This window comes from Carassius carassius, chromosome 6 (genome assembly GCF_963082965.1).
Source record: "Carassius carassius chromosome 6, fCarCar2.1, whole genome shotgun sequence".
In the NCBI taxonomy this organism is placed as follows: domain Eukaryota; kingdom Metazoa; phylum Chordata; class Actinopteri; order Cypriniformes; family Cyprinidae; genus Carassius; species Carassius carassius.
Genome location: NC_081760.1, coordinates 1,551,765 through 1,579,530, shown reverse-complemented (window position 1 = coordinate 1,579,530; position 27,766 = coordinate 1,551,765). Strand labels below are relative to the sequence as shown.

The 27,766-nt window shown below is 37.3% G+C and overlaps 1 protein-coding gene across 1 annotated transcript; it reads right to left on the bottom strand.

The window, feature by feature from the left end:
• Window positions 1–618: 618 nt before the first annotated feature.
• LOC132142171 (sister chromatid cohesion protein PDS5 homolog A-like) lies at window positions 619–27,684 on the bottom strand. The gene is made up of 32 exons (XM_059551830.1): window positions 27,528–27,684; window positions 26,690–26,836; window positions 18,084–18,287; window positions 17,790–17,876; window positions 17,497–17,594; window positions 17,287–17,413; window positions 17,114–17,194; window positions 16,870–17,010; window positions 16,663–16,778; window positions 16,482–16,576; window positions 16,256–16,401; window positions 15,338–15,489; window positions 15,100–15,213; window positions 14,650–14,731; window positions 12,468–12,516; window positions 12,236–12,375; window positions 11,927–12,042; window positions 11,255–11,360; window positions 10,678–10,838; window positions 10,398–10,521; window positions 8,036–8,194; window positions 7,879–7,947; window positions 7,652–7,788; window positions 7,436–7,559; window positions 3,388–3,592; window positions 3,143–3,257; window positions 2,901–3,033; window positions 2,199–2,318; window positions 2,047–2,115; window positions 1,237–1,394; window positions 1,042–1,126; window positions 619–960 (listed from the first exon to the last, which is right to left on the bottom strand). The coding sequence occupies exons 2-32, from the start codon at window positions 26,795–26,797 to the stop codon at window positions 619–621; spliced, it is 3,963 nt and encodes a 1,320-aa protein (XP_059407813.1). The 5' UTR covers window positions 26,798–26,836; window positions 27,528–27,684.
• Window positions 27,685–27,766: the final 82 nt, after the last annotated feature.

Genomic DNA, 27,766 nt, shown 5'->3' with positions numbered 1-27,766 from the left:
AAATTGTGGTTTTCTATTTTCATGCATTTTAGAAATATTTATCATATCAATGTTGCACTGCTTTAAGTGTAAATTGCATTACATTTTCTCAGGAGTCTTTGATTAAAGTTCAAAAGAACAGCATTCATTTGAAACCAAATTTTCATTAGAATTTTTACAACAAATGCAAAAGTCTAATGTACTGTAGTGCATACTTGCTGATTAAAACCACTAAATTCTTAAAAATAAATAAATATTTTTTTTACTGACCACAAACTTTTGAATGGCAGTGTAAAATAAAGTAAAATAAAAATGATCGCATCCTGTGAGTAATAGGCTGCTAATTAGAAGTTATTTTATTATATACAAAAAATTATAAATATGCTAATAACTATAATAACACACTATTAAAAAATATATTTTTTTTTAGCATGCCTGGAACGCTGTTTTGACCAAAGCCATTTTATAGCAGCATATATCTACTCTATAGTCTATACTCCAAAAAAAAAAACCTTTAGTATTTGAACTGGTGTGAAGACATTCATTGAAATGCAGTGTCAAATGAAGACCTACTAGTAACTTGTAGTGACAGGTTCATGTCCAGTTGATTGATGTCATACGGGAAAGTCTTACACTCAGTTACCTTTGCAGGTCGATCTGTCTCTGTGGTGTCACTCTTTTGGGTTCTGCTTCTTTCTGCTGTTTTGGTGTCTTGACACCGACTGGATCAGCTGAGGCTGTGCTGGCGGGATCCTGAGCAGGTGCTGCTCTCTTCCGGCCCCGTCCGGTCCCTCCTCCCGTCGTCGCTCCAGCCTCTTTATCCGGTGTGGACACACCTGAAGTGTTTTTAGGTGGTCGACCGCGTCTGGGTTTATTGGCGGGGGTCTGTGACCCTGCAGAGGGGTTTGAAGACACGCTGTTCTCCGAGCCGTCACTCACAGGAGCAGCACGCTTCTTCCCACTGGGCTGAGCTGCTTCCTCCTGAGAAAGAGCAAAAAACTGAATGACAGAAGTGTTAACGTGCAGCATTCTTAGTGTTCACATGAGATATATATATCTGACCTTCTTTGCATCTCCTGCTTTTGTGATGACTGGATTCTCTTCGTTCTCCCTCGCCCCCGTCTCTGAGACCTCGGAACTTGCATCCCTTTATGAGAGAAAAAACAACAACAACAATGTGTCGATTACAAAATAAGTCCATTTTTTTTAATGCTGGATAGATTCCACATCAAACTGATATAAAAGTAAAGCACTAGCCTGCTCTTATTTGTTGCAGGCGAGATGGGTTGGGAGTTGGTGCTTGTGTTGCTTGCCGTGTCAGAGGCGCTGGTTTTAATGTACGGTCGGCGAGCGGTTACCGTTACCGTTAAAGGTTTGTTCACTGCCCCCAGCACGCCTGGCTGCTTTGGTGGTAGCTGAAATATATTAATGAGTATGTGTTGTGTACATTTCCAACAAGAATTATTGAGATGTCATCAATTCCTGCGTGAAAAATATATCTTCCAACACTTTGACATCGAACACACCCTGAACCGAAAATATATATTTATTTGGAAATTATAAAGTCACGTTCTAAAATTTTAATGTCAGTATAAAAAAATAAAAATAAAATCTAAATCTGTAAATTATTACACAACTGTTAATAGAGTTTGGGGTGGGTAAGTCTCTTCTGCTTACCAAGGCTGAATTATTTGATCAAAAATACAGTAAAGAGTAATTCTGAATTAAATTTAAATATAATTATTTTACAATGTTGATCAAAGCTGAATGTTCAGCATCATTACTTCAGAAACCATTCTAATGCATTTCTAATTATCAGTGTTATATATATATAGCTCTATTCACATTAAATTGATCAAAAGTGACAGTAAGGGCTTTTTTATATTGTTATAAAAGATTTCAAATAAATGATGTTCTTCCTGACCCTTAACTTTTTTTTGGCTTATATTTTTTAAATTATACATTTTTATATTTAACTTGGAACTGGAAATCTTTTTAAATGCATAAAATTTATAGCAAATGTCTTGAAATTTATTCAGGTATAGTCGCAGAGGTGACAAAACCTACCTGGATTTTCCCTGTCTGCAGAACTAATTTCGCTTCTGGTGACAGATATTCCTTATCATTGATAAAATCCTGTGTAGAGGAACGGACAGAATGAGTTTGATCGTAAGATCACATGAGAAGTGTTCACGGCAGACCGTCAGAGAGATTGTTACCTTATCAGGTGCGGTAAAGAACTTGCTGGGCAGCACGGGATCTTTCGGGGAGTCCAGATGACATGAAGTGCTCTTGTTGGCGATCACAAATAATGCCACGTCACACACGATGTAAAGTTTCTGTAAACGCATGAAACACAAACAATACACATAACAGGTTAATAGTGAACAGTCCTGGGTAGCAACTAATCTGGATGATGTAATCAGTGTAATAATACAAATTAAGCACTTGTATTATGATCACATTTTAAAAAGCTTTTTACTTTTTAATGGAGTACATGATTGCGGTTTATTCACACAATGACAGTAATTCATTCATTATTTATTGATCCTTTTGTGTCATCCCCTTTAGCTTTGAATATATTCACTAATGTCATGTAAATAAATGAGCAAACCATGCTGCTGAATTTGAGCTCCTCTTTAGCAATTAGACCATGTTTGAAACACAATGATGCAAGTTATTAAACATGATGATCAACACTTTCGCCATCATTTCCAGTGACTCTGGAAATCTGGATTAAAACATTTAAAACCTGGGAGAGTTCTGGCGTGCAATGTTGTTTTTCTGTTTGATAAAAGTAGGCAGAATGCATTGCCTAAAATGAGTAACCTAGATTACGTTATGATCTACACTTTTCATCATGTAATCAGTAACAGACTACAATCTGGAAGAAATCTAACTATGTTTTAATGGAGACAAACTTCGTTTGCTTTTGGGTCGTCTGGTGCCTGAGCATCTTTTGTTTGTTTGATGTTCTCTACCATCTTCCTCAGGAACGAGTGACTGTTATTCTCGTTCTTTGTCATCAAAACCTCCAGCATGAACCACAGGCACCTGGGAGAAAACAAGAAATCACCTGAATTAGTTTTCATTTTAAAAGAAGAATTAGAAGCATTGGTCAGATCGTTAGTGTGAGGTTGTCTCTGTGTAGAAGTACTCATACTCTTTGACGTCTCTGAGCTGCTCCAAATCCTGTGGTTTGGTGAGGTCTGGATCATGAGCTAGAAGATGGATCATGTATGGCACCACATATTCCGGCAGGAGAGACAGCAGCTTTTCTGAAAGAAAAAAAAAGACATACATATATATAGGAAATGCATGTCCTGGTCATTCCAGCAGTTCTACAGGAAATATAATTACTGTCCCAGTGTGTTATGTGCGACTCCAAAAACCAGAAAGTGTACCAACCATGCGGCATAGGGTTCTGTTTGATGAACTCTCTGCGAACACTGATGTTCTTGAGCAGGCACTGTCGAGCGTGAGCACGTCTCTCTTTCACTGGGTCTTTAGCGCACAATGCAAACACAGCCAAGTACTCCAATGGCAAGAACAGCTTCACCAGAGCAACATGCAACTTCTGAGCAAAGATCTGTCTCACCTGATAGCACTCGTCCTAAAAAGAGAAGGGAAGGCAAGGAACAAACTGAAAAGACATTTTTGGAGGCTTTTTTTATAGCGTGTTTACATGTCATTTTAATTTATCAGCATCAGACCCCTCGGTTTGACGCCTACTTTAACTTCACTATATTACACTTAAATCCTAAACTAATCATGACAATTGTTATCATTGGAAAAGTCTTAGACTCCTAAATGGATATTTTACCAATCTTTTTTGTTAAACGTTATGTAGGAAAAGTAAAAGCACCTCAAAAACCCTTTGTCTGACCTTTGTCAAAAAAAGTCTTTGTTGCCTTTTTCCCGATCACACTTTAGAAATCATCAGAAATTATATATCACTTCAAAACTTAAAATCTCAAAATTCATCCTTTGAAACACTTTTTTAAAATCAAAAAGTGCATTTCCCAGGGTTCCCACTCTTTTTCAGAGATCATTTTCCAGGACTTTTCCAGGACATTTCAAATTTCATGATGATGGGAATAAAATATAAGGATCACATATTCACAGCCTAAAGTAATATATTCCTCTCTCCTCTCTTAAAAAAAGCATACAATTTATGGCTATAACCCAACTATAAAATCAGAAATGCACCAAATACACACACACACACACACATACACGTCTGGTTCACTATCCTGCTAGAGAATCTCCTTAGACATAATGGTTTTTATACTGTACAAACTGTATATTCTATCCCCCTACACTATCACAGAAAACTTTTGACATTTTTACATTTTCAAAAAAACATTTAGTATGTTTATTGATCCATTTCCCCCATGGGGACTGCTGGCTGGTCCCCACAATGTAGATGATCTTAGGTTATACTATCCTTGTGGGGACCATTTGGTCACACACACACACGCACACACGCACGCACGCACGCACACACACACTCACACACACACACAGCTTCTGAAGGTAAACTCTACACTTTATTTTAATGAACACATTATAACGACTGCCTAGGCCCTTCTTGTTAAGCTTCCCCTTCCCTCTTCCCCCAACTGCAGTCTCCAAAGAAATAAAAGGCATTATAAAAAAATAGTTTGCAAAAAGCAACTGTCCCAAACAGACTAAACAACAAATAAATGTCTGTCCAAAATATTTACTGCATTAAGATCCACAGTTACCTTGTGATTTTTTTTTATGTTTAAGTTGGCTCAAACTTTTCCAAGCTTTGTTTTAGAGCTGTTAACTCCTCACTTTTGTCTGCGACACTTTTTTCGATAGGCATTTGATTTTGTCAGTAAGGTGAAGTCATGCTTTTTCTCTGCCCTGACGGCCATTTCATCTGCCTCTTTCTGCATGGTTTCAATGCTTGGTTTCGAAACTTGTCCAGCCTGGAAGTGTAAATAAATTCTGCTTTATGGTGTTGTGTAGACGTGTATTAAAAACATTATGTACTGTGCAAGAACCTCATCACACTGAGGTGCAGTGTACCAACCAGCATTGAGCAAAACTTGCAAGAGTTTTTGAAACATTTCTCTTGAATTATCTCAGTTTGCAACCATGATCACAGGGTCAAGGGAGCTCAAGTGCCACACAGCTGGGTACATTAGGGGACTTCTCTCCATTATTTTCTTGCAAGTCAAGGAAAGGAAGGAGACACATTCTTTTTTGAACAGCTGAATTTTTACAGGATGTTTCTTGTGTTAATGTTCCTTATTTAATAAAAAAAAACACTAGTAATAATCTGGTGTTTTAATAAAATATCAACGAACAGTATCTCACAATTGTATAAATAACGCAACAAATTTAATGTTTTAAAATAAATACAATTTAGAATAGAAAGAGGAAAGGTAAGATGCTTTAAAAATTAAACTATTACCACCAGCAGATGGCAGCAAATAACAGTCTTAATGAGTGAATCATTGGAGTCACTCTATCAAACGATTCATTCAAAACGCTTATTTAGGAATGAAGAAAATGACGGTCTTCATGAATGGGTCATGAATCGTTTCTCAAAGATTCAGTAGGCAAAGAAACGTCACTGTACTGTTTGTTGCTAAGAGAAACGTCTGTTTGGAACTACTAGGTTGGTGAAACAGAGCAAACAGACAATAGTACAATAGTAAAAGTGCATTTATATATATATTTTATATAAGTACTATTATATACTACCGGCCTCCGCCTCATGTTCACAAGTCTGTGCTGCACTATGAACATGCAATTATCGCTGTGCATCGCATCAGCATTTCATTTTCACTTCCTATATAGGTTTGGGAAATTTGGGTCTGATTTGTCATGGGGATGCAAGACGTTCCAACGATTCTAAATAAAATAGACTTAATAAATCGAAAACCTTTTCTCAGGCAAATGCCGTCACTCATGCTGTAATTCGCCGTGCAGATCCCTTGCACATGCGTATCAAAATAATTACTTTACAATAATATTAACATGTAATTAAATATTACCTCCATACCAGTGAACATTTGCTGCAAACATTCGAGCACTTAATTTCTAGCACCCGAAAACCGCCAACACGAGACAGCGTCATACGTCACAGGGGGCTTAAAGGGATACTCCACCGTGTTTTCATATTATATGTGTTAGATATTCACTCGTGAAAAAACCCCTCAACGGCCCCCGCTCCCTCTAGTGAAGATATTACTGCGCCAAGACGAAGTGCTTACAAGCACTTGCCATGGTATTCCGCCACACAATATAGTTATCCATTTTACACGCTTAGAAAAGCACAACGTTTTGTTCTGTGTTACCGTCCTAGGTCGAGTTACACTACGCGAGTAACTGTATTTAAATAGGGAAAACGTGGAGGTGTTTGGTAGCTTCTCTGCTTGGCCCATATTGAATGAATGGGCTAAGCTAAGTGCTTTCAAAGTGTCACCGTGCGCCAAAGCGATTGAGTGCACGCACTGAGACGAGAGAGGTATGTATCAACTCGTCTTAGTTAAGGGAAAAACATAGTTTAATATTAAAACACGGTGGAGTATCCCTTAAACAGCGTGAGCTCACGTGTCAAAACTCAGCATCCCTGAACAGAGCGCTTTCTGTTACGTTAATTGTTTCAACCAGTTGTTGGCCAATTCTTTAATGATCAAGAAAATTTAAAAATAATAATTTTCCAGGACAACAAGATTTTTTCCAGGACAATCTATGTTTTCTCTCATTTTCCATGTGTTTTCCAGGACTGGAAAATTGGTCATTGATATTCCAGTATTTCCAGGTTTTCCAGGACGCGTGGGAACCCTGATTTCCATGAAAGTGGTACATCAAAATCATGTCACAAAATGTTTTTTCAGTCATCAATTATACAAATTTAGGTTTGGATCATGCACTTTCAAGTAGTTGTTCAAAAATGTGAGTGGCAGTTAAGAGGTGTATTTAAAAAAATATATAATAAATAAATAACTTGGTAGAACATATTACATTAAGATTCATGTATTTGCCAAATGCAAGTGTAATTCAATGTTACTGACTTCGGCATTACTAGGACCATCATATACAAGCAAAATATACATAATATATAACACCAATAACAGCTAATATTAGACATTAATTTTAATTTATCAGCATCAGTCGATATTGGATAATTAATTGTAATGCTATCTATACATTACGATTAACTGGGAATTAGATGTTAATCTTTAAAAGCACTTAAATGTTATCCTTAGCAAATTTTAAAAACGGATTTAAATTTTTTTATCTTTATCTTTTTATTCCTAAATTCACTTGAAAATGATTGATTTTAGTTTTATTCAGACTAAACAGTATGGCATTTTAACATCAGCCTTTACCTGTAACTTTAACAATTTAATAACTTTCTCTACAAATACAGTTTTTAGAACGGGTGTCCAAGAAGTGATTATGTTGAACTCACATTAATGACGAGGCCACAGAGCTGGAACTGTTCTGGAGTGATGATTTCGTGGTAACAAGGCTCTTGTGCCAGTTTCATGATGGCGCTTCCTGCTGCAAGCCTCAGTCTAGACATGTCAGACTTGCTGTGTCCACAAACACGTGTGTTAGCGGCCTATTAGCCATATTAGAGCAGCTTTCATAGTTGCATACAACATCACTCAGGGGATGTTAGTACCTGATCTTTTTCTGCTCCGTGAGGTCTCCCTCGCTGACTAGCATGGCTGAGAGGAGTCTGAGAGTAGAGTTAGCTGATTTAGACTGATTATTCTTCATTCCCAGCAACCAGCGGACTAACAGCTTAATGGCTTGCACCTGGCGACACACACACACACATGCACACTAATACACACACAAATCACCAAGAGATGTTATTTTCAACCTGATTACTCCAAGAAATTTCACCTTAGCCAGCACTTCAGGTGAAACCTCATCGTCAGTTGTCCAGAGCCGTCCATTCTTGTTTCCCACAGACTGAGAGATAGAGAGGGCTTGTTTAACATGCAAGGCAATCAAACCATTCATACATGCTAAAAGCTGAACAGCACATCGAAACGCTCACTCTGTCGTTCATCAGCAGGTCCTTCACAATAAAATTGGCTACAATTGACTTCATGGGAGATGCAAATTGATCCGGGGCCAGCATAGAAATGTGTCCGAGAGACACGAGAGGAGTGATGAGCTGTTCAGGCACGTCTGCGTTCAGACTGCGAGACAACGGCTGGAACAAGAGACAGAGACAAAAAAAAAAAAGCACATTTGAAATATTCTCATGCAGCAAAAAATTTCTTGATTTTAATATTCAAATGATTTGACAGTTAAATAAATGATGTTATGCATTTTTCTGGCATTTTAGGAAGAATGCTTTTATGCACTTTGATTTACCTCAAATATATGTAGAATATTGAGAATAAAATCTTTTAAAGTAATATCATTTTGGAGATCAGAACCCCTAGCGTTAAAGGACTGGTTACATTTAGTTTCCAAAATACATTCTGTGGAGATGATAACATGAAATTAACACTCATATATACATAAATATTTTTTTTTTACACACACACACATTATATATATATTAGGGCTTGCATAGACTAGTCGAGCAGTTGAGTGATCGGCTACTTCAATCACTAGTCGGCACAAAGAGTTTGCAAGTACAACATGAATTTTAGGATTACAGAATTGCGTGTAGCTGTTACTTTCTATGACCTTATCTATGTTGCATGTAAAATTAAAATATGTAATGTAATAATTAGGGGTGTGGCTGAAGCCGAATTCCTTATTTGGAATGGCACGAATAATGGCTTCAAAAATGAATAACAGAGTTTGCTAGATAACAGTTGAGTCAGGGGATCAGCGCAATATTATACACAGACCTCTAAAGTCACGAGTGTGAGGTAAATAAATGTAAACTTTATGAATGAAAAGAGCGTAAATCAAACACCGCATTGCTGTTGTCTCTCCGTGCATCTCTCAGAAATCAGAGCTTTGCAAGAGTAATATCACCTTTAATAACACATCATACACGTTCTATTATTTGTATATGTTTAAAATGCAATGATTTAAAGCTTAGGCTACGATATGGGACGAATGAATGGATTAAGCGCAGGGCGCTCACCAACCAAACAGCCGCGCTGTCTCTCAAAAACCAAACCAGTTCTATTAGGCTAATAATCAGCTTCGATACGGTTACATTTTCTACTTGTCCTCCATGTTTGCATCTTTACATTTTGCTGATTTGCGCGGCACACACACAGTTGTTTAGTGAAGTTCACTAAACATTAAGACTTGCTTAAAGTGTTCTGCGTAATGAAAATGTGTTCAAATGCTCACTAAACGTTTGTCATGACATCTCTCTGCTTGCATGATAAATGTTATTTTAGAAATTAAGAATTATTTTAGTTTAACACGACATACTTATTCAGTGAAAACTATGAAAAAAAGATGGCCATAACGGTCTTATCAACGTTGTATCCGAAGCAGATACAAAAAATGTGATTGTTACAGACACAAATACTGGCTGGTACATGAACATTTAAATATGTTATGTCATAATTATAAAGTTTTGACATTTAAAGTGAAAGTGACGTGACATTCAGCCAAGTATGGTGACCCATACTCAGAATTTGTGCTCTGCATTTAACCCATCCGAAATGCACACACACAGAGCAGTGAACACACACACACACACACACACACTGTGAACACACACCCGGAGCAGTGGGCAGCCATTTATGCTGCGGCGCCTGGGGAGCAGTTGGGGGTTCGATGCCTTGCTCAAGGGCACCTAAGTCGTGGTATTGAAGGTGGAGAGAGAACTGTACATGCACTCCCCCCACCCACAATTCCTGCCGGCCCGGGACTCGAACTCACAACCTTTCGATTGGGAGTCCGACTCTCTAACCATTAGGCCACGACTTCCCCAAATTTACATATGTAATTGTTGGATACGGTTATGAATTAATAAGCGTTTATTGATTTAAAAAAAAAAAAAACGATTTAATGTCTTTTCATTTACAGTAGCATGAACCACAAGTAGTCGAGTAACTAGAGTATTTTTTAAATAAAAAATCGACTAGTACAAATCAGTAGTCATGCAACCCCTTATATATATATATATATATGTATGTATGTATGTGTGTGTGTGTGTGAGTGACCCTGGACCACAAAAACAGTCTTAAGTGTCAATTGTTTGAAATTATGATTTATACATCATCTGAAAGCTGAATAAATTTTATTTCCATTGATGTGTGGTTTGTTAGCATCCGACAATATTTGTCTGAGATGCAACTATTTGAAAATCTGGAATCTGAGGGTGCAAACAAATCAAAATATTGAGGAAAAATGTATTTATAAAAAGTAATGTTTATCTGTATAATGTATTCAGTAAAACTAATGGAAAGAAAGTATGACAGAAAAAGATTTACCTCAAATATTTGAGCTAACTGGACCTCCTTGTTGTGAAAGATGGCATGGATGCAGTGGACCGCCTGTTTGGCCTGGTGAGGGGTGCCTCGTTTCGCCTTCTGATGTAATATGGGAATTAGAGTCCTGCACAAAGAGTAATATTTCATTACACCAAACTTTTGAACTTGACATCATTAAAGCTGACAACACTGAGCAGCTTTAGTGGAGTATGTAATGAGTGTAAAGGTTTGGTACTGACTCTAAACGGTTTGTGTGTGTGCATGTGAGAAGTGTTCATACGAGCGGATTTGTGGCAGATCCGTCTCAATCTTTTGTCCTGTGTTTCTGAAGATCTGTATTGCTGCTTCTGCCACTTTATCATCCTCCATCTTCAGACACTGCAACAAAGACTCGTACGTCTCAGCCGAGTGGAACGCAGTGGGGTGAGTAAATGACAAAACCTGAGGTAGGGACAGACAGAACAGCAAATGTTAAAATAGTATTTAAATTATAAAATATATTTAAATATATATATATATATATATATATATATATATATATATATATTTTTTTTTTTTTTACTTTAAAATATTTAATATATTTTTTTAAATTATTATTAAAAATATTTAAATAGTGGAATTATTATTAAAAATATTTACATATTTAAATAAAATATTTAAAATATAATACATTATGAAAATTTGTCTTCTTATTCTTGGTATTAAAGGGAGAAAAAGCCCATTATTATTTTAGCAAATTTTTTTTTTTTATCAATGTGACAGTGTGTCCAAGTAGTACTTCAAACTCTAATAAAAAAAAAAAAGAAATCCTGTTTTCCTGATATCTAAACGTGTGCATTTGTTGTTACAAACAGTACCTTGAGTAGCTCAAGTCCAGCACGAATGGCAGTATCAGGGGTTACTCCCTCATCATCATCATCAGCAGTGCCCTCAATTGACTTATTTAACAGCTTAACCAGGGCACTAAACACACACAAACACATGCACACATTATTGTTGATCTACACGATAATTGCAGTTACACTTCATCCTCACTAGATGTCTCACCCTTAAAAAGCTATTCAGACTGTTACACAACCTTTGAGAGGAAAGAAGCACATGGCCCATATTGCTCCTATCTCTCTCCCACTCAGTTTCTCTTCCCCTCACATTCATGTCCTCGCTTTACATCTGCAGGTGCACTGATAGCAGTGCATATTCAATATTGTACAACGTGCATGCATTCTTTTTTTCCAATTTGTGCACAAAGTGCATGCATTCTTAATTTTTTGATTTGCTCTTCAGATTGTATGCAGTTATTTTGCAGGTGCCCAAACTAAAATTAAATTGGGCATCGTAGTCTATGTACAATATATTTACAGTAGTTCTTATTAACAAATTAAGCTTCATTGACAGCACTTGTGGAAAATAATGAACTCATCCCTTACCAAAAAAATACTACAATAAAATAGATTTTTTTGGGGGCTAGATGCATGTTAATTGACTCCAAAACAAACATTTCTCATTTGCCGTTTGAGCTCATCGCCTACCTGATGGCCTCAGAGTCAATGTGCACCGGTGCAATTCTCTCCAGCAAGAATTTCACCATCTCCAGGAAAGGGTTTGTGGGCTGCTTTGGGAATGTCAGCTTCCTTGTGATTTCCCTCTTTAAAAAACAAAACAAAAACAAACATTAGATGACATATCTGCTAAATATTTACATAGCTGTTTTACAGTGTTGATTGGAACAGGTCTGAATCATTTACATCATATACAGCAAGCTTATAAACAGTTACCATATCAACTTAAAAAGTGCAGATCTGAATGTAATTTGGTGGAGAAAACATTGTTAAACTCACCACACACTGTTCAGCCTGTTTACATGAGCAGGTGGGACTGATGAGTTGCTCAAGCTGAAGACGGAGTTTCTCATCCTCACCCAGAACCTGATTAAACTTCTTCATAAAGTCCTGAGCTTTACCTGGGTCTGGGAGATTCTCTGAGAATGAGAAAGACGAATTACACATTGTAAAAAAATCTTTAGGTTTCAATATCTGTCCATTTACAGCCATATATGAAGTGTGAGCTTACTAGCGATGGTCATAAGTTTTCCAAACATGGCGTTGGTGTTTGCTTCAGACTACAGGAAGAGAAAAACAAATCAGTCACTCATCCACAGAAGCAAAATACATGTGCATTGTACGCAGTACAAACTTCTTTGATGCATATTTTGCTATTATTAGCCAATGTTATACTATCAATGGCATATTTTTGTTTGTCACTGGATGTGTAATGTAGTAATGCTTTGGCATGTAAAAAGGTCCAGATAATAAAGCACTTTGATTAGGACAACACACATACTCAATGTCCTCCAAAACATTTTTTATAAAAAATAAACATGCAAAGGACATGACTCAAACCTACAAGCAAAAAACAGTTCACATAGAAATAAATGCAAGCTTTAGCATAGAGTAATTAAACTGAACATTAAAGGGATAGTTCACCCAAATAGAAAATTATGTCATTAATAACTCACCCTCATGTCGTTCCAAACCAGTAAGACCTCCATTTATCTTCGGAACAGAGTTTAAGATATTTTAGATTTAGTCCGAGAGCTCTCAGTCCCTCCATTGAAGCTGTGTGTACGGTCTACTGTCCATGTCCAGAAAGGTAAGAAAAACATCTTCAAAGTAGTCCATGTGACATCAGAGGGTCAGTTAGAATTTTTTGAAGCATCGAAAATACATTTTGGTCCAAAAATAGCAAAAACGATGACTTTATTCAGCATTGCCTTCTCTTACGTGTCTGTTGTGAGAGAGTTTAAAACAAAGCAGTTTGTCTTATCCGGTTCACGAACAAATCATTCGATGTAACCGGATCTTTTTGAACCAGTTCACCAAATCGAACTGAATCGTTTAAACGGTTCGCGTCTCTAATACCCACAAATGACTTAAGCGGTTAACTTTTTTAATGTGGCTGACACTCTCTCTGAGTTCAAACAAACCAATATCCCGGAGTAATTCATTTACTCAAACAGTACACTGACTGAACTGCTGTGAAGCGAGAGATAAACACCGAGCCGAGCCAAATAATGACTCGTTCACGAATCAAGAACCGGTTGCATCGGTTTTCGGATCACCAGTACTTCTTTCTGACAGTTCGATTCAATAAACCGGTTGAAGAAAACGGTTCACTGTTTTTTTTTTGTTCGACGTAATGGCGTCATTGGCGATGATTGCCCTTGATTCAAGCCTTCGGTTTACCCGCGCTCATAACACTAGCACAGAATCAGTTCAGAATCAATCACCAAAAGAATCAGTTCAGTTCAGACGCTCTGTGTGTCGGTCTGCTTCACGCTGAATCACACATGCGCAGTATCATCAGCTCCTCGGTTCTCAAATCGGACACGTCTGACAGAAACGGTTCTTGACTCATGAACGAGTCAATCTTTTGTTCGTTATCTGCCTCAGTGTACTGTTCATCTTCAGTTCTCTCTTCACAGCAGTTCAGTCAGTGTACTGTTTGAGTGCATGCATTACTCCGGGATATTGGTTTGTTTGAACTCAGAGGGAGTGTCAGCCACATTAAAAAAGTTAAAAGCTTCAGTCATTTGTGGATTAATGCGTATTGGAGACAAGAACCGTTTAAAACGATTCAGTTCGATTTGGTGAACTGGTTCAAAAAGATCCGGTTACATCGAATGATTAGTTCGTGAACCGGATATGACAAACTGCTTTGTTTTGAACTCTCTCACAACAGACACCGAAGAGAAGACAATGCTGAATGCTTCAAAATATTCTAACTGACCCTCTGATGTCACATGGACTACTTTGATGATGTTTATCTTACCTTTCTGGACATGGACAGTAGACCGTACACACAGCTTCAATGGAGGGACTGAGAGCTCTCGGACTAAATCTAAAATATCTTAAACTGTGTTCCAAAGATAAACAGAGGTCTCACGGGTTTGGAACGACATGAGGGTAAGTTATTAATGACATAACTTTGCTATTTGGGTGAACTAACCCTTTAAGGGCATTAAATTCAAACGTCATCTAACTTAGTTTTCTTCTGACCATAGTCCAAGTGTTTTCTCATCAACTGAAGCTGCGTGAGACTCCTAAGGCCTGATAATTATATATTAATAATAATTCTAAGACTGCAATACAGTACTATTTTAATTAAACTGCAAAACTTAACTATGACTAACAACTAAAGTGAGCATTAAGGCGAGTGTGAGGTATCAGACTTTTATATGGTGAGTGTAACTTACTGTAGGCAATTTGTGTAAATCCAGCAGTTCTCGAACCAGCCCTCTCAGCATATTCTGACACTTCCACATTTCATTCAGTGCTCTGAAAAACAACGAGATGCTCTGCTTGATATAACTGAACACATCACAACACAACACAACATCTACAGCGATATCATTGACTTGATTGCAAATAAATGCACAGACACTATTTAACTGAACAGAGATGACATAACTGAATCCAATGATGAACTGCCTTTAACTATCATTTTTGCATTATTGACACTGCTTTCCTAATGAATGTTGTTCAGTTGCTTTGACACAATGTATTTTGTTTAAAGCGCTATATAAATAAAGGTGACATTGACATTGACATCAGTGAGATGAGTGCTGTTCATAGAAGCACAGTGATACTGTACAACACTGTCGGATGAGAATCATATCTGATATCTGCTTTTAAAACAGACTCACTTGACTGCGTTAGTGTCCAGACAGGCATAAAGGTAGTACAGACACTTCATCTTCTCTTCAGTCTCCAGACTGTGAGGAACCATGTTCTGGGCAAAGATCTTCTCCACCAGCAACCTAATACATAAACACACTTTAAGGGCCTGAGGTTTGCATATTAGACATGCTTCACTGTTTTAATGTCAATAAATTTATCAATGAAGCACATGAAACCACTTGTGTGTGTGTGTGTGTGTCCTACTTGTCATCTATGCTGTTCTGGTAGTAGATGTGTAAGAGTTTGTCTTTGATCCAGCTGATTTTCAAAGCGGACTCCTTCCCAGCCTCATGGTGCAGACAATACTTCTTATAAAGCTGAGCTAAACCCATCATTGCTTCCTTACGGACACGCCACTGAAACAAAACATGAAAACATGCTAATTTACTTTCATCTAAAAAACACAGAGGTCTTAAAATTACAGTATATGTGGGGTTCTTTCTCAGTTCTGGTTTTAATTACATTCCAAGGGATTTGGATTTAAATTAGGGTTCCATGATGTACAAAATAAAACTGCAATTTTGTCCTGTAGCGAGTTTTCCTCAGCTGCAACTTATTTTTGGAACATATGGTTAATATATGCATTCTATAGATATACAGCAACTACATTCACTTAATGGCTTAATGTTTCAAAATTAAAAAAATACAGATGCAAACAGTAGTACTGGATTGTTAAAGTTGTACTACGAATGAATTTTTAAATAATTTTAAATTATTAATTACTTTATTTTATAGTAAAAAAGTCTTTTTTAATAATACATTTTTTATAACAAACAAAAACTCATTATTAATTAGCCATACTGAATGTGTCAAAAAAAGTGGGAATGCAGCCAAAGAGATAGAAGGTAGGTTTTTATTTTTATGTTCAGTTTTATCATTTTTTGGCACTATAAGGGTTCTAGACTGCATTTTTGTGAGTGTCTATTAACATTCAACACGCCCCATGCAGGAAGTGAGATTTCTGATTTTTGTCACTATGTAACGATAAACTATAATAACGGAAAAACTATTCATCAGCATGGATTGATTAATCATGTTGTAGCAAAAAAAAAAAGGTACCCCAATATAATGCAGCCCTAATTTAAATGGAACTCGGATGACTTTAGGGTACATCTTTCTTACCCTCTTGTCCAACATCCTCTCTCTGACGAATCCCAACAGCTGATCATTCACCAGGTTCAGGTCTTTCTTCCCTGCGTTGATGATGGTAACAATGACATCATGTCTGATTGCCTCCTCTGGGTCATGTGATCTCACCTTCAGAAAATCTGACGCGACAGACAAAATGTTTACGAGTCAAGCAAATGCTTAAAATGGAAAAATCAGCCGATATTGATCCCGAACACACCTGTAAGGTCCTTGGCAAGGTCTGGGTGGTTCATCAGACAGTGACTAGCAAACTTCACGCACTCCAGTCTCACAGGAACATGGATGTCATTGAACCTTTGAAAGCAAATCAAAATTCAACGAACCCTCAAATAACACACATATTGCAAATGTGACTTTCCATCAAGGTTTTTTTTCCTGACCTTCCCAGAAAGCACTGCCAGAGTGGACGATTCTGAGTGGCCAGTTCAGAGTCCTTTGCTCCAAACAGCTTAGCTAACAGTTTCACCACAGCCAACCTCTCCTCTCCATCATTGCTCTAAACAGACAACAACATACAGATTTAGTCTTCCTCTAAAGGGGTCTGTCTGCAATCCGGTGCGCTAGCAAATGTATGTACATTTCCTCACCTTTAATTTGAACTCAAGTTGTGGCATCACAGAGACAAGAAGCAGAGGGTCAATTGCAAAGAGCTCTTGAATGAGGTCAAATACATGCTCGGACAGATCGCTCACAGAGGACTTTCCCATCACCAACACCTGATTAAAGAACTGTGGAGAAAGAGATGAAAGTCAATACAACTCCAAACAGGAACACATCATTGAAATCAACTAAACTTTGACAAGACAACTATTCTAATGGATGACTCCTCACTGAGGCAATGCAGGTCTCGATGGTCTGAACCGTTCTCTTCAGAAGAGTCTTGGCCAGGTCATACGCCTGCTTATTCAAATTCTAAAGCAGAGACATATAAACAACCACACATTGATTAGCTATCTGAGACTGGACTGGGAAATAAGTCTGGGAAGTAAGAAGTGTTTGCATACTTTGTGTGCAGGGATGAGGTTGATGAGGATTGTGTCCAGCAGCTCCTGCGTCACTCCGTCTCCCTCCATGATGATGGAGCTCATCAGGTCCAACATGTGCATCTGCACCTTCTGATTATGGCTGTTACTGGAAAAGGGAAAAGTCCTGATCAAAAAGAGTACAGCTGCATAACAGAAGAGACGATTAAACTCACTTAAAATCAAACTCACTTGATGACAGAAAAGAGGGTTTTGAAGAGCTGGATGAAGATGTCATTACAGTCCTCCAATTCAAAACAGATGTTGTAGGACTTCACCCATGCCAGGTTCTGCATGAAATATTATATGAAAAGCAAACAGGTGAATATTGCTGCAATGTCGTTTATAATCCAAAGAGCCTGAAAGTAAATTGTAAACATACATGCATGCATGCATACATACATACACAACCAGTCATTTGTAAAAACACAGGCTATGATTAAATGCAATGAATAAACTCTGACTCGTTGAATGAACCATCTCACCTCTAGTAAGTAAAAATATCTGTTGAACTGAGGACTCTTGGTATCCTCTAATCCCTTCAACTGTCGTGTAATAAAGAGAAAAATTTCCTAGATGGGGAAAAAAGAAAATTAATGACATCAGTGTGCTTTTTTTTAAACCGTACAGCTTTTATAGTTTTATGGGAGAGTGGGATTGTGTGTAGGATGGTGAAAAATAACAGTGCAAATGCGTGATCAGTTTTTGGTTATATATTTTTAGCTCGAGTGGAAGTAAGTCATTTGTGAGGTTAATCTTTTGAGGAGTACATGTCATACCTTGAGCTTGTCATGTGAGGTGTATGGGGCCTCCGGAGCATAGATCCTGAAGATATCAGCAAGACAGCAGGCCACAAGTAATCGTACATCTTTGTTAGGGTTTCGTAGGAAAAACTCTGATGCCAAGTGAAGAGCCAGAGCCAAATACTGCTGCTTTTCCTCCTCTGAGTCTTGATCCATGTCCATATATGTCTTAACCACCAGCTATAAGACAGAGAGGTGTCATATTATACCCGTTTATAGTTTATCTTATACAGTGAGCAAGATATCTCAAAGCATTTATTCATTCATTATGTAAAAGGTTCAACTTTAGACACAACCTATCTTTTACACATTGCATATCTGTAAAACCTATTGAATGAAAACTTTAAACACTAAAAAGCTTGTTTGCTATCACGTGATTCTAATGACACGCAAAATTCAGATGTAGGGCAGGAAGTGTTAAGCAGAACGGATGAGATACTACTGGTTTAGACACTATTACAAGAGAAAGGTATAAACAGATAATCACAACATATTATAGCCTAGAATGCGAGGAATTAGCTCTTTCACATAATCACTAAAAAGCTGTCACTCACTATAATTTATCACAATCTCACAATGTTCCACTATAATCAGTGAAGCTCTCTATACAGCACATATCTTATTAACGTCATGTCTATATGTGGCGTTTAGCATCGAGTGAATGCATTAGAGTTGGCAGCCCTTGTATCCATTTCTTTATTGATATTTTAATATATTTTTATATCTCATATTAACCATTTGCACTAGGGGTGTAACGTGTATTCGTACCACACCGTTTTGGTACAGGGCTTTCGGTACGGTGCACGTGTGTAGCGAATGACGGAATGCAATATTTTGTGCGCGGAACTTAAGTACATTTTCGTGTTTCCAAACGAACATATTAAGTGGCGGAAGTCTCCGCGTTCAGCGCAAATCCCGCCCTGCAGCTGATTCGGCCGGTGACACACTGGCTGTGTGGCGTCTCTGCTGCGTGTCAGGAGCGTGGCGGCTGCCTCGCGTTTTCTGTGTCTTTACACACCAGAATCGTGTCTGACGCGGCGCTGGCGCGCTGCTGCTGCTGTAGGTGACATAGAGGGAGGCCGCAGACAGACCAGGATCTTGTCTTCACGACAACGATATAAACTTTTTTTTACACACCTACAACTACGCCTACTGATAAAGGACACCGTCAACAGTTTTGACGGCAAAATATACTATGTTTGACAGGTGCAATATTTGAAAATCAATTATTTATTTTTTAAAATACATTTATATTTGAATTTATCTCAACCAATAGACTTTCAAGCATCAAAATGTCATGAATTAATATGTATTTGTATACAAAATGACATAAACATATTTTCCTGTTATATTTTGCCTGGAAACGCTTTAAACATGCGTGCGTGTCGCATGAAAAATAGGCGTCGATTCTATTTCTAGCATGCACGCGTTTTCCGCGCAGCTCGAGCCGCGCCTTAGGCCGGCGACACACTGGATGCGTGGCGCAAGCGTCTCAGCTGCGTGGCGTGTCAGTTTTTAATTCGGCTCCCATGTTAATAGGTTAGAGCTTGCAGACTGCCTGCGTGATGGCGCGTCTCAGGCGCGGCTCGAGCTGCGCCGAAAATGCGTGCATGCTAGAAATAGGACGCCTATTTTTCACGCGACACGCAAGCGTGTTGGAAGCGTTTCCAGGAAAAATAGAATAGGAAAACCGTGATTTTTGCGTACCGTTACACGCCTAATTTGCACACAAGCATTATCCGACTCAGCTCCTCCCAACTGCAACTTAGCAAAATAACAACACTATTCTTTTTCTTGTCAGTGCTAAATAACATGTTTGTTTTGTAAGAGCACATTTGTGCATTAACCATTGACTTTAGAAATCAATGCATCGGGTCACATGTGTAAATATAGGTGGACACACTAATTATGGACCTTATTTTTAAAGCTTTTTGTTTTAATGTCACAGTGTCTGTGAATTTCTGCACATAAAAAAATTTGCAACCTGACAAGAAATGAATGTGATTATTTTAAAATGGGTATTAGAAAATCTTAAATTTGCATTCATGTGTTCTGGTGCTCAAATATACCATTAATGCGGATACGGAGTACAGTTTAGTATCACACTGCTTGTCTATGTTCACAATGTTCCATATTATGTGTTTGGTGCAGAGTAAAAGTGGATTGATTTAGGATTGGGCTGTGATTTATCCAGCAGCAAGAAGCATAGATTTTAAAAGTAAGAGTTCTGGGTGGGTGAAATGACCAAAACCTTATATCACGATAAGAGTAATTTTATTTCACGGTAACGATATAATATCACAATATATTTATTTTTGCTTTACATAAGGTTTTTCTGATAACAAAATTTTGGATGGCATAGAAACTTCATAATTCTTGTTACCAGTGTCTATCACAAAAACCGAACACTACCAAAAAAAAAAAAACACTCAAGCTCACTGAAGACAACTTAAAAAAAAAGTCAGCTATTAAATAAGAATAAGAAACTAATTACATGCAATAGGACAAAAAACTGCCATAGAACAAAAATAAGAAATGCTACATTATATAAAGCAATCAAATTTATAAAAACACTGGATATTTTTTCACTGTGTTAATTATCCAAAAGTGATTTAGTCAAGAGCAGTGAGATTTTTTCCTCTTTTGTCGTTTTATTAACATGGATGACAGACAGCAGGAATATTAGACTGCTTTCACTTTATGAGCTACCTGTATCCAATTCTTGTATTGAAAAATCTTATTGAAATTAAATATGTTTGGGAGTAATTTGGAATAATTACTGAATACCAAAAATAACATTGTGCAGGCCCTTGAAGGTTCTCTGCAAATAGTGACAGAGCTTTTCCTCCATATTGTGACATGTAGAGCTGTGTTTAATGGATTAACAAACAAAACTGTAGTGCAGGGGCTAGATCTGTTGTTGATTGGATTAACCTCTTCAAAAAAAGCTTAGTCATACATTGCTAAAGGTAAATAATTAAGCCGTTCTGCATGCAACACTTCTAGGTCTAAGACCCAGGAGAAATTATGTTTTCTACTTTCTATCTCTCTCTGCTGCCTGGGTGTGTGTGTGTGTGTGTGTGGGTGTGTGAGAGAGAGACGGTGTGTGTGTGGCGAAGCGGGGGAAGGGCAGATTGTGCTCTGAAATCAAGGACAGCAGTTGAGTTTCACTCAGTCAAAACAGCGCACTGGCAAAAGCAGCAAGCCCAGCTGTCACTCCGAATCCCTCCAAAACACTCGGATACCTCCTCCTTAACCATTTTTAACCACTTTTGCAGATTAGAGAATAAAAGATTGAAAGAATCTCTGGAAATGTGTATGAATTGATTGCTACAAAAAGTCCACAGTTCTTCAGTTCATGTGAGAGAAAAAAAGTAACTTATGGTACTATATTTTACGGAGATTTCCCAATTATTTCCACCATCTGTGGATTTTTTTTTTTTGGGGTGGGGGGTGACCTAAATTCATGTTTACTTATTGAAAAGTACAACCTTATCTATAAGATTACAGTGTTATTTTCCACAAAATCATTACTGGTAGAGTGAAGAACGTGTTATGTGAAAGGGTATATTAAGGATTTTTGAAAAATACCTTTCATGCAGTGTGTAATGTAGCTGTGTGTGAATGTAAACAGTCTGCAAAGTTGAAAAGCAAAAAGTGACTCTACTTCATGAGCATTCGACCATATCTTTTAAGAGAAACTATCATATCAACATATGCACAAACACAAATATAAAGGTATTCCGTGCAACCCGTCAAAATAAAAGTTTGGTTTAACTTGAAGAAATTATTGTGAAATACAATACTATTGTTCAGTAGAATATATGTAATACTATAACTAGGGAAGCGCCGATCCGATATTCAAATCAGGTATCGGCTCCGATACTGCCATTTTTCTTGGATTGGGAATCGGCCTGAGAGGGCCTATCCAAATCCGAGAATTGTTTTTTTTTTTTTTATTGTGTAAATTATTAGCACATTGTTACTTCTGAAGTCGTACAATAGCTTAATTCTAGTCCTCGCGCCCCCCTGCTCTGCAAATTTTATAAATTTCTCTCATCGCTTCAGACTTTTGTTATATTTGAACATAAGTGCCCTGCGAAGTGGACGTTGCAGGATATTCCACCATGATTCCAGTTCGAATCGAACGTATATGTTCCATTCAAAGTGCACTGAAGTGTGCAAGATGTGAATTTATGCAAAATATGCAGAGCTGGGAGGCACGAGGACTGGAATTGAGAACCACCTTAAAGTGAGCTACATATGAATACTTAAGTCCTTACATTAAAGTTAACACAAACTCTTTCCTCTGCTCTGTCAGTCAGCCTTTAAACCCTGGTCGTGTTCATTTACGACAGTCAGCTCAGTAAAGCTCTCTCTAAGATCATTCTGTGTTCCTTTATTATACTTGATTTGTAAATACATGTCTATGAATTAGCAAAAAGGACTTTGACTTCTTGCCGGTGTTTAAAGTTGTTTTGTTACTTGCTATCGGGTGTCTGTGAGAACAAAACACAGGCATAGAAAAGACCATAAATTGTTTTTAACATGCACAGTAACTAGGGATGGGCGTTTTCCACAAATATCACATTCGAATATTTGAGCTCACAAAAAAACGAATATTCGAATATTCGTTTATTTAAATTAAGTTTAATGAGTCAGACGTTATTTTTCAGCAACATTTGTTTTCGTCATTTTGAACAAGCTTACAATAAGCTTGAACATTACATCGTGTTTTGTAGCTGAAAACCTTTAACAATGCGTGCAAACAAACAAAAGTACAGATTAAAAGCAAAAAAAAAAAGTAAAAGAAAAAGTAAAGCAGCCTGCAGCGATTAGGCTATTGTACAGAATGTAGCTTACATTTAACTTTTAAACTGTCAGCAAATCTTTTTTGCTTTTTTTCTATTGTTCCAAATGTTCTTGTTAAGAAATACGGGCATGTAAACATGATCGAGGGAAAGTCGGCTCCTTAGTCTGTTAACAATAAGGCCGGCTGCGGAGAAAACGCGCTCTGACGACACAGACGTTGGCGGGACTCACAAATAACGGTGTGCTAAGCGAATACGTTTTGTGAAGCGCTTCGTGTTTTCGTTTCACCACTGAATGGGATCCTCATCTGGTGGAATACATGGCTCCAGCAAGAAATGTTCCCACTCGTCTCGGCTGGACTCTCTGTAATCATCGCTGAAGAACTGGCTCAGCCTTTTCTGACGAGTGGGCATTGCATCCGCTTCATCGTGGTGACTGCATCCGCACCACTCGCATCAAGGAAAATGTTCTGATAATGTTCAAAAAAGTTTTTTTTTTCTTAATTCTCATGTTTTCATCGAGAAACCTGAGATGTTTGTGCCGAGGGTCTAGGGCAGATGCTAGAAGAGGATTTTTGACTGCATTCTCCAAGTTAGCAGTGTTTATTCGTTGCTTGAGAGATGCCGCAACAATGTTCTTGGATCACTTTCTGTGATTCTCTACGGCATATTTGAAGTACTGTAGAAGACCGCAGTTCTTTTAGGGGGCGTTCACATATCGCGTCTTTTGCGCGCTCAAGTTCATTATTTCCAATGTATTTCCATGTATTTCATGGAAATTTTTCAAAGAAGGAGAAATGGCGCGCATAGCCTTTTCCACGCCTTATTAGGCGCAATATGTGAATGGCCCCTTAATCATTTATTAATTATTTTTTGCTTGCATACACCTTCAAATATGCCGTGGAGAATCACAGAAAGTGACCAAATTAGGTTTTATTGTGAACTTTTTTTTTTTTTTTTGCTGAATTCGAATATCATTTTTATTTATCGAATAATTAGAGCAGAACGAATATTCGAATGTTCGACTATCCGTGCACATCCCTAACCGTAACTGAAATGTAAAATTGCTAAGAGAAAGGCATGTGATCAGCTAGAGGCAAAAAAATAAAAATTAAGGAAAATCTGACCACGCCCACGGCCCAAAAACTCAATATAAAAAATATTTTAGCACATTAAACAATATATCTTATATTGTAAAATAGATTCTGTCCTGTAAAAAATAAAAAGCAGCATTTAATAATCGTGACAAAAATATAATATATTATAATAAAGTACTAAGTATATAGAATTGTTTTTATTATTGAAGTACCTGCCAAAAGTTTAGAAACATTGCAATTATTAATTATTTTGAAATAACTATCTTCTGCTCATAAAGGCTGAATTTATTTGATCAAAAAATAAAACAGAAAAAATTAATATTGTGAAATATTAATACAAATACAATTATATATATATATATATATATATATATATATATATATATATATATATATATATATATATATAAATAAATAAAATAAAATGTCATATTATTCCTGTGATGCAAAGCAGTACTCCAGTTTTCAGTGGCACATGATCTTTTAGAAATCATTACAATTTATTTGACTCAAAAATAAATCCCCTTATACCTGAGAGTAGTAAAATAAACTCTGTATCGTTGCTCACAGGGTACATATCTCCACCATATTACACTACATTTTCATTTCTAATCACAGTAACACAGGTAAGAATTAATAGTGCACAAATGATAAACTTGTCTATCAAATTGCCATTCAACAAACAGTCTCTCATATGTTGAACTTCAGTTGGATGACAAAGCTAAAGTGTTTCATTTCTACAACACCCAGTCTGTTGCAACTTCCTGATCAGCCAGACATAGCAGAGTTTACCATTGAGTTTGCTTTCTCCAGCCAATAGTTTTTTTTTAAGCAGACTTTGGGAAAGCTATTTGCACTACACACCAGTGTGTTTAAGATTATGAATACCTATTTGCAACATCTTGCATCAGAACAGACTGTTATTTTACAACTAAAATAAGTATAAGTGGCTCACACCAAAAGCCTTGCACAATCAAGATAAAACAGCCAGGACCACTCGTACATCATAAATTAATTATTAAATGCATGGATGAATAATTAACAACAAGAGAAAATAAACAGGGTTAATTTTGATTATATAATAATAATTATTATGCATAGGGGGATAATGATGATTCACTTAACTATCACAATTTCAGCTTTCCAGAATCGTTAAAAATGCATGTATTTTAGTCCTTGCATGGGGTTTAACTACAGGTGCATCACAAAAAAAAATCAGAATATCATGGAAAAGGTCTTTATGTAATTGAATTTTAAAAAGCAAACGTTCTTATATTCTAGATATTCATTGCACACAAACTTTATACACATAAAAAAGCAAGAGACTGGAAATGTAAGCACATGCAAAAAGCTTTGCATTACACTACATTCAAAAGTTCAAGTTTGGTGAACTCTGCCCAGCAAATTTGCATCACATGAAAGACAGATACGTTGCAGTGTAACCTCTTACATGTAAACAACAACACAAACATCAATTGCACAATGAAAAATAGAGAAATTGATTACTTATAGCCCCAAATCAAAAGTGCTCATCTCAAAGTCTCAATTCACTAGATACAGCTTTACTCTCTCTTTCAATGGAGTAAAAAAAACTCTTCCTGATTGATTTGTTTCTTACAAACACGCAGATTTTCACGTCACAACATGTTACTTGATGAACTGGAGTTGTGTTGTGGATTGTGATCCTCTTGTTCTGCCGGCACCCATTCACTTCAGAGGTTCCATTATGTAATGCTAAATTGCATCAAAAGAAACTCATCTTGGATGGCCTGAGGGCAATTAATCAGCACATTTTAATTTTTGAGTGAACCAATAATTTATTTTCTAGTCTCCATGTAAAGCCCTAACTCAATGCATGAGCAATAGCAATATGAAGGTTGCAATTTACATTATTAGTGGACTATTACTGGTCCACGTACACTCACCAACTCAGTGGATTTAGAACTAAACTAGACTCACCATCAACAACAACCAAAAAAAAAGTAATTTTAAATGTATTTTCTGATGTGAGACTTTTATTTTGAAAGACGTGCACGACAGCTCAAAGACTACAGATGCAGTTTGAATACAAAGTGCCTGAGAAAAATGCACAATCCCGATTAATGTCAGTGTCATTATTCTATCGTTATTTTCTTAAATTGTTTTTATTTTGTACTTTATTCATTAAAATAATCTTGAAAAAAGTATCAGCTTCCAAAACAACATTAATCAGCACCACCGTCTCCAACACTGATAATAAATCAGCATATTAGACTGATTTCTGAATGATCACGAGACACTGAAGAATAGAGTAATGATGCTGAAAATTCAGCTTTGCGTCACAGAAATAAATTACATTTTAAAGCGTATTAAAATGGACAACCATTATTTTAAATGGCAATAATATTTTACAGTATTACTGTTTTTTCAGTATTGTTGATCAAATAAATGCAGCCTTGATGAGGAAAAGACACTTCTTTAAAAAGTAATAAAATCTTAATTATCCCAAACTTTTGAAAGTCAGTCAGTGTATATATCCTAAAATACTCAGTGGCTTGAAAATATAGGTATCATGACCAAACCAGTTGAGACATAAATGAGACTTAGATCAACAGTTTAAGCATGTGCTAGTGTTTTACAATACTCAATATTTTTTTAGCTCAATATATTAGTTAGTCTCCACTCTGGCTCTTACCTTAAGTCGTTTGACGACTTCATCGTTGCTGATTTTCTCGGTGATCTCCTTGACCCCCAGCGGGTAGGTGATGGGTCTCTGCTGCTGAGGCTGCTGCGGGAACTCCATCCTCCTTCTTCAGACTGACAGACGGTCCTCTACTGGCCTCTATAGGCGACAACACTACAGTTCAACACGAGCCCAGCACACGCTTACAGAAACACTCAAATAAACACCGTATGCGCTTCAGTCTCATGCTCTCTGGCCGTGTAACTAACTCACGTAAACCCGCGGAGTTACCCTGAAACCTCACAGACGACATTTAGAGGGAAAATCTCGAATAAAACCACGAAGCTTACTAGCTTGAGTGCTAACGAGACCCGCGCTTTTACCCCAAAACGTACTGCTGTATATGTATTTAAAACTCTCATGACATGGTTATCCACATATTATGCATGTACAGACATAATCGCACTACTTGGATAATAAAAAAAAACATTTAAAAGTCGTTTTAATCGTTTCTGACGCTCTCTGAGGGGCTAACGGCTTAGCCGTTAGCTACCGTTACAGGCCTCAAACTATGAAGCCAAAACTCACATTTATCTATTAAAATCACAACCATACACTTCCTGCTGCTCAAAAAGCATTAATTCAATATATCTCACTCCTCCGCGCCCGTTATCCTAACTTTACACGGTAAGAAATCTGAATTGTTTACTTGTTTTCTCTGTATAAGTTCAGTCAGCGACGCAAACAGCTATCACTAACTTGATCATCCCTCACAAACTGTGTGAATTAAACTCCGTCGAGCGAACCCAGTCGCCTCACAACCGCGTATAAACCATTCCCCGGTCATTACCTCACAGACAAATCGTTGTTTTAACTCATGAGTCGGGTTCGGGGTTCGGGTGTTTTTTTAGTTTTGGGCACAAAGCTCCGTCTCTTTCATTCAGGGCTGTGTGAACGTCCTCGCGTGGAAAGTGGAGGCGCGGCGCCCCCTCTGGCCCAGAGACGGTATTGCAACGTTCCAACGGAGGGAGAAACATGAACGTACAGTTTAGAAAAGCAACGGCGTTAGAATTGTTGTACCAGAGAATT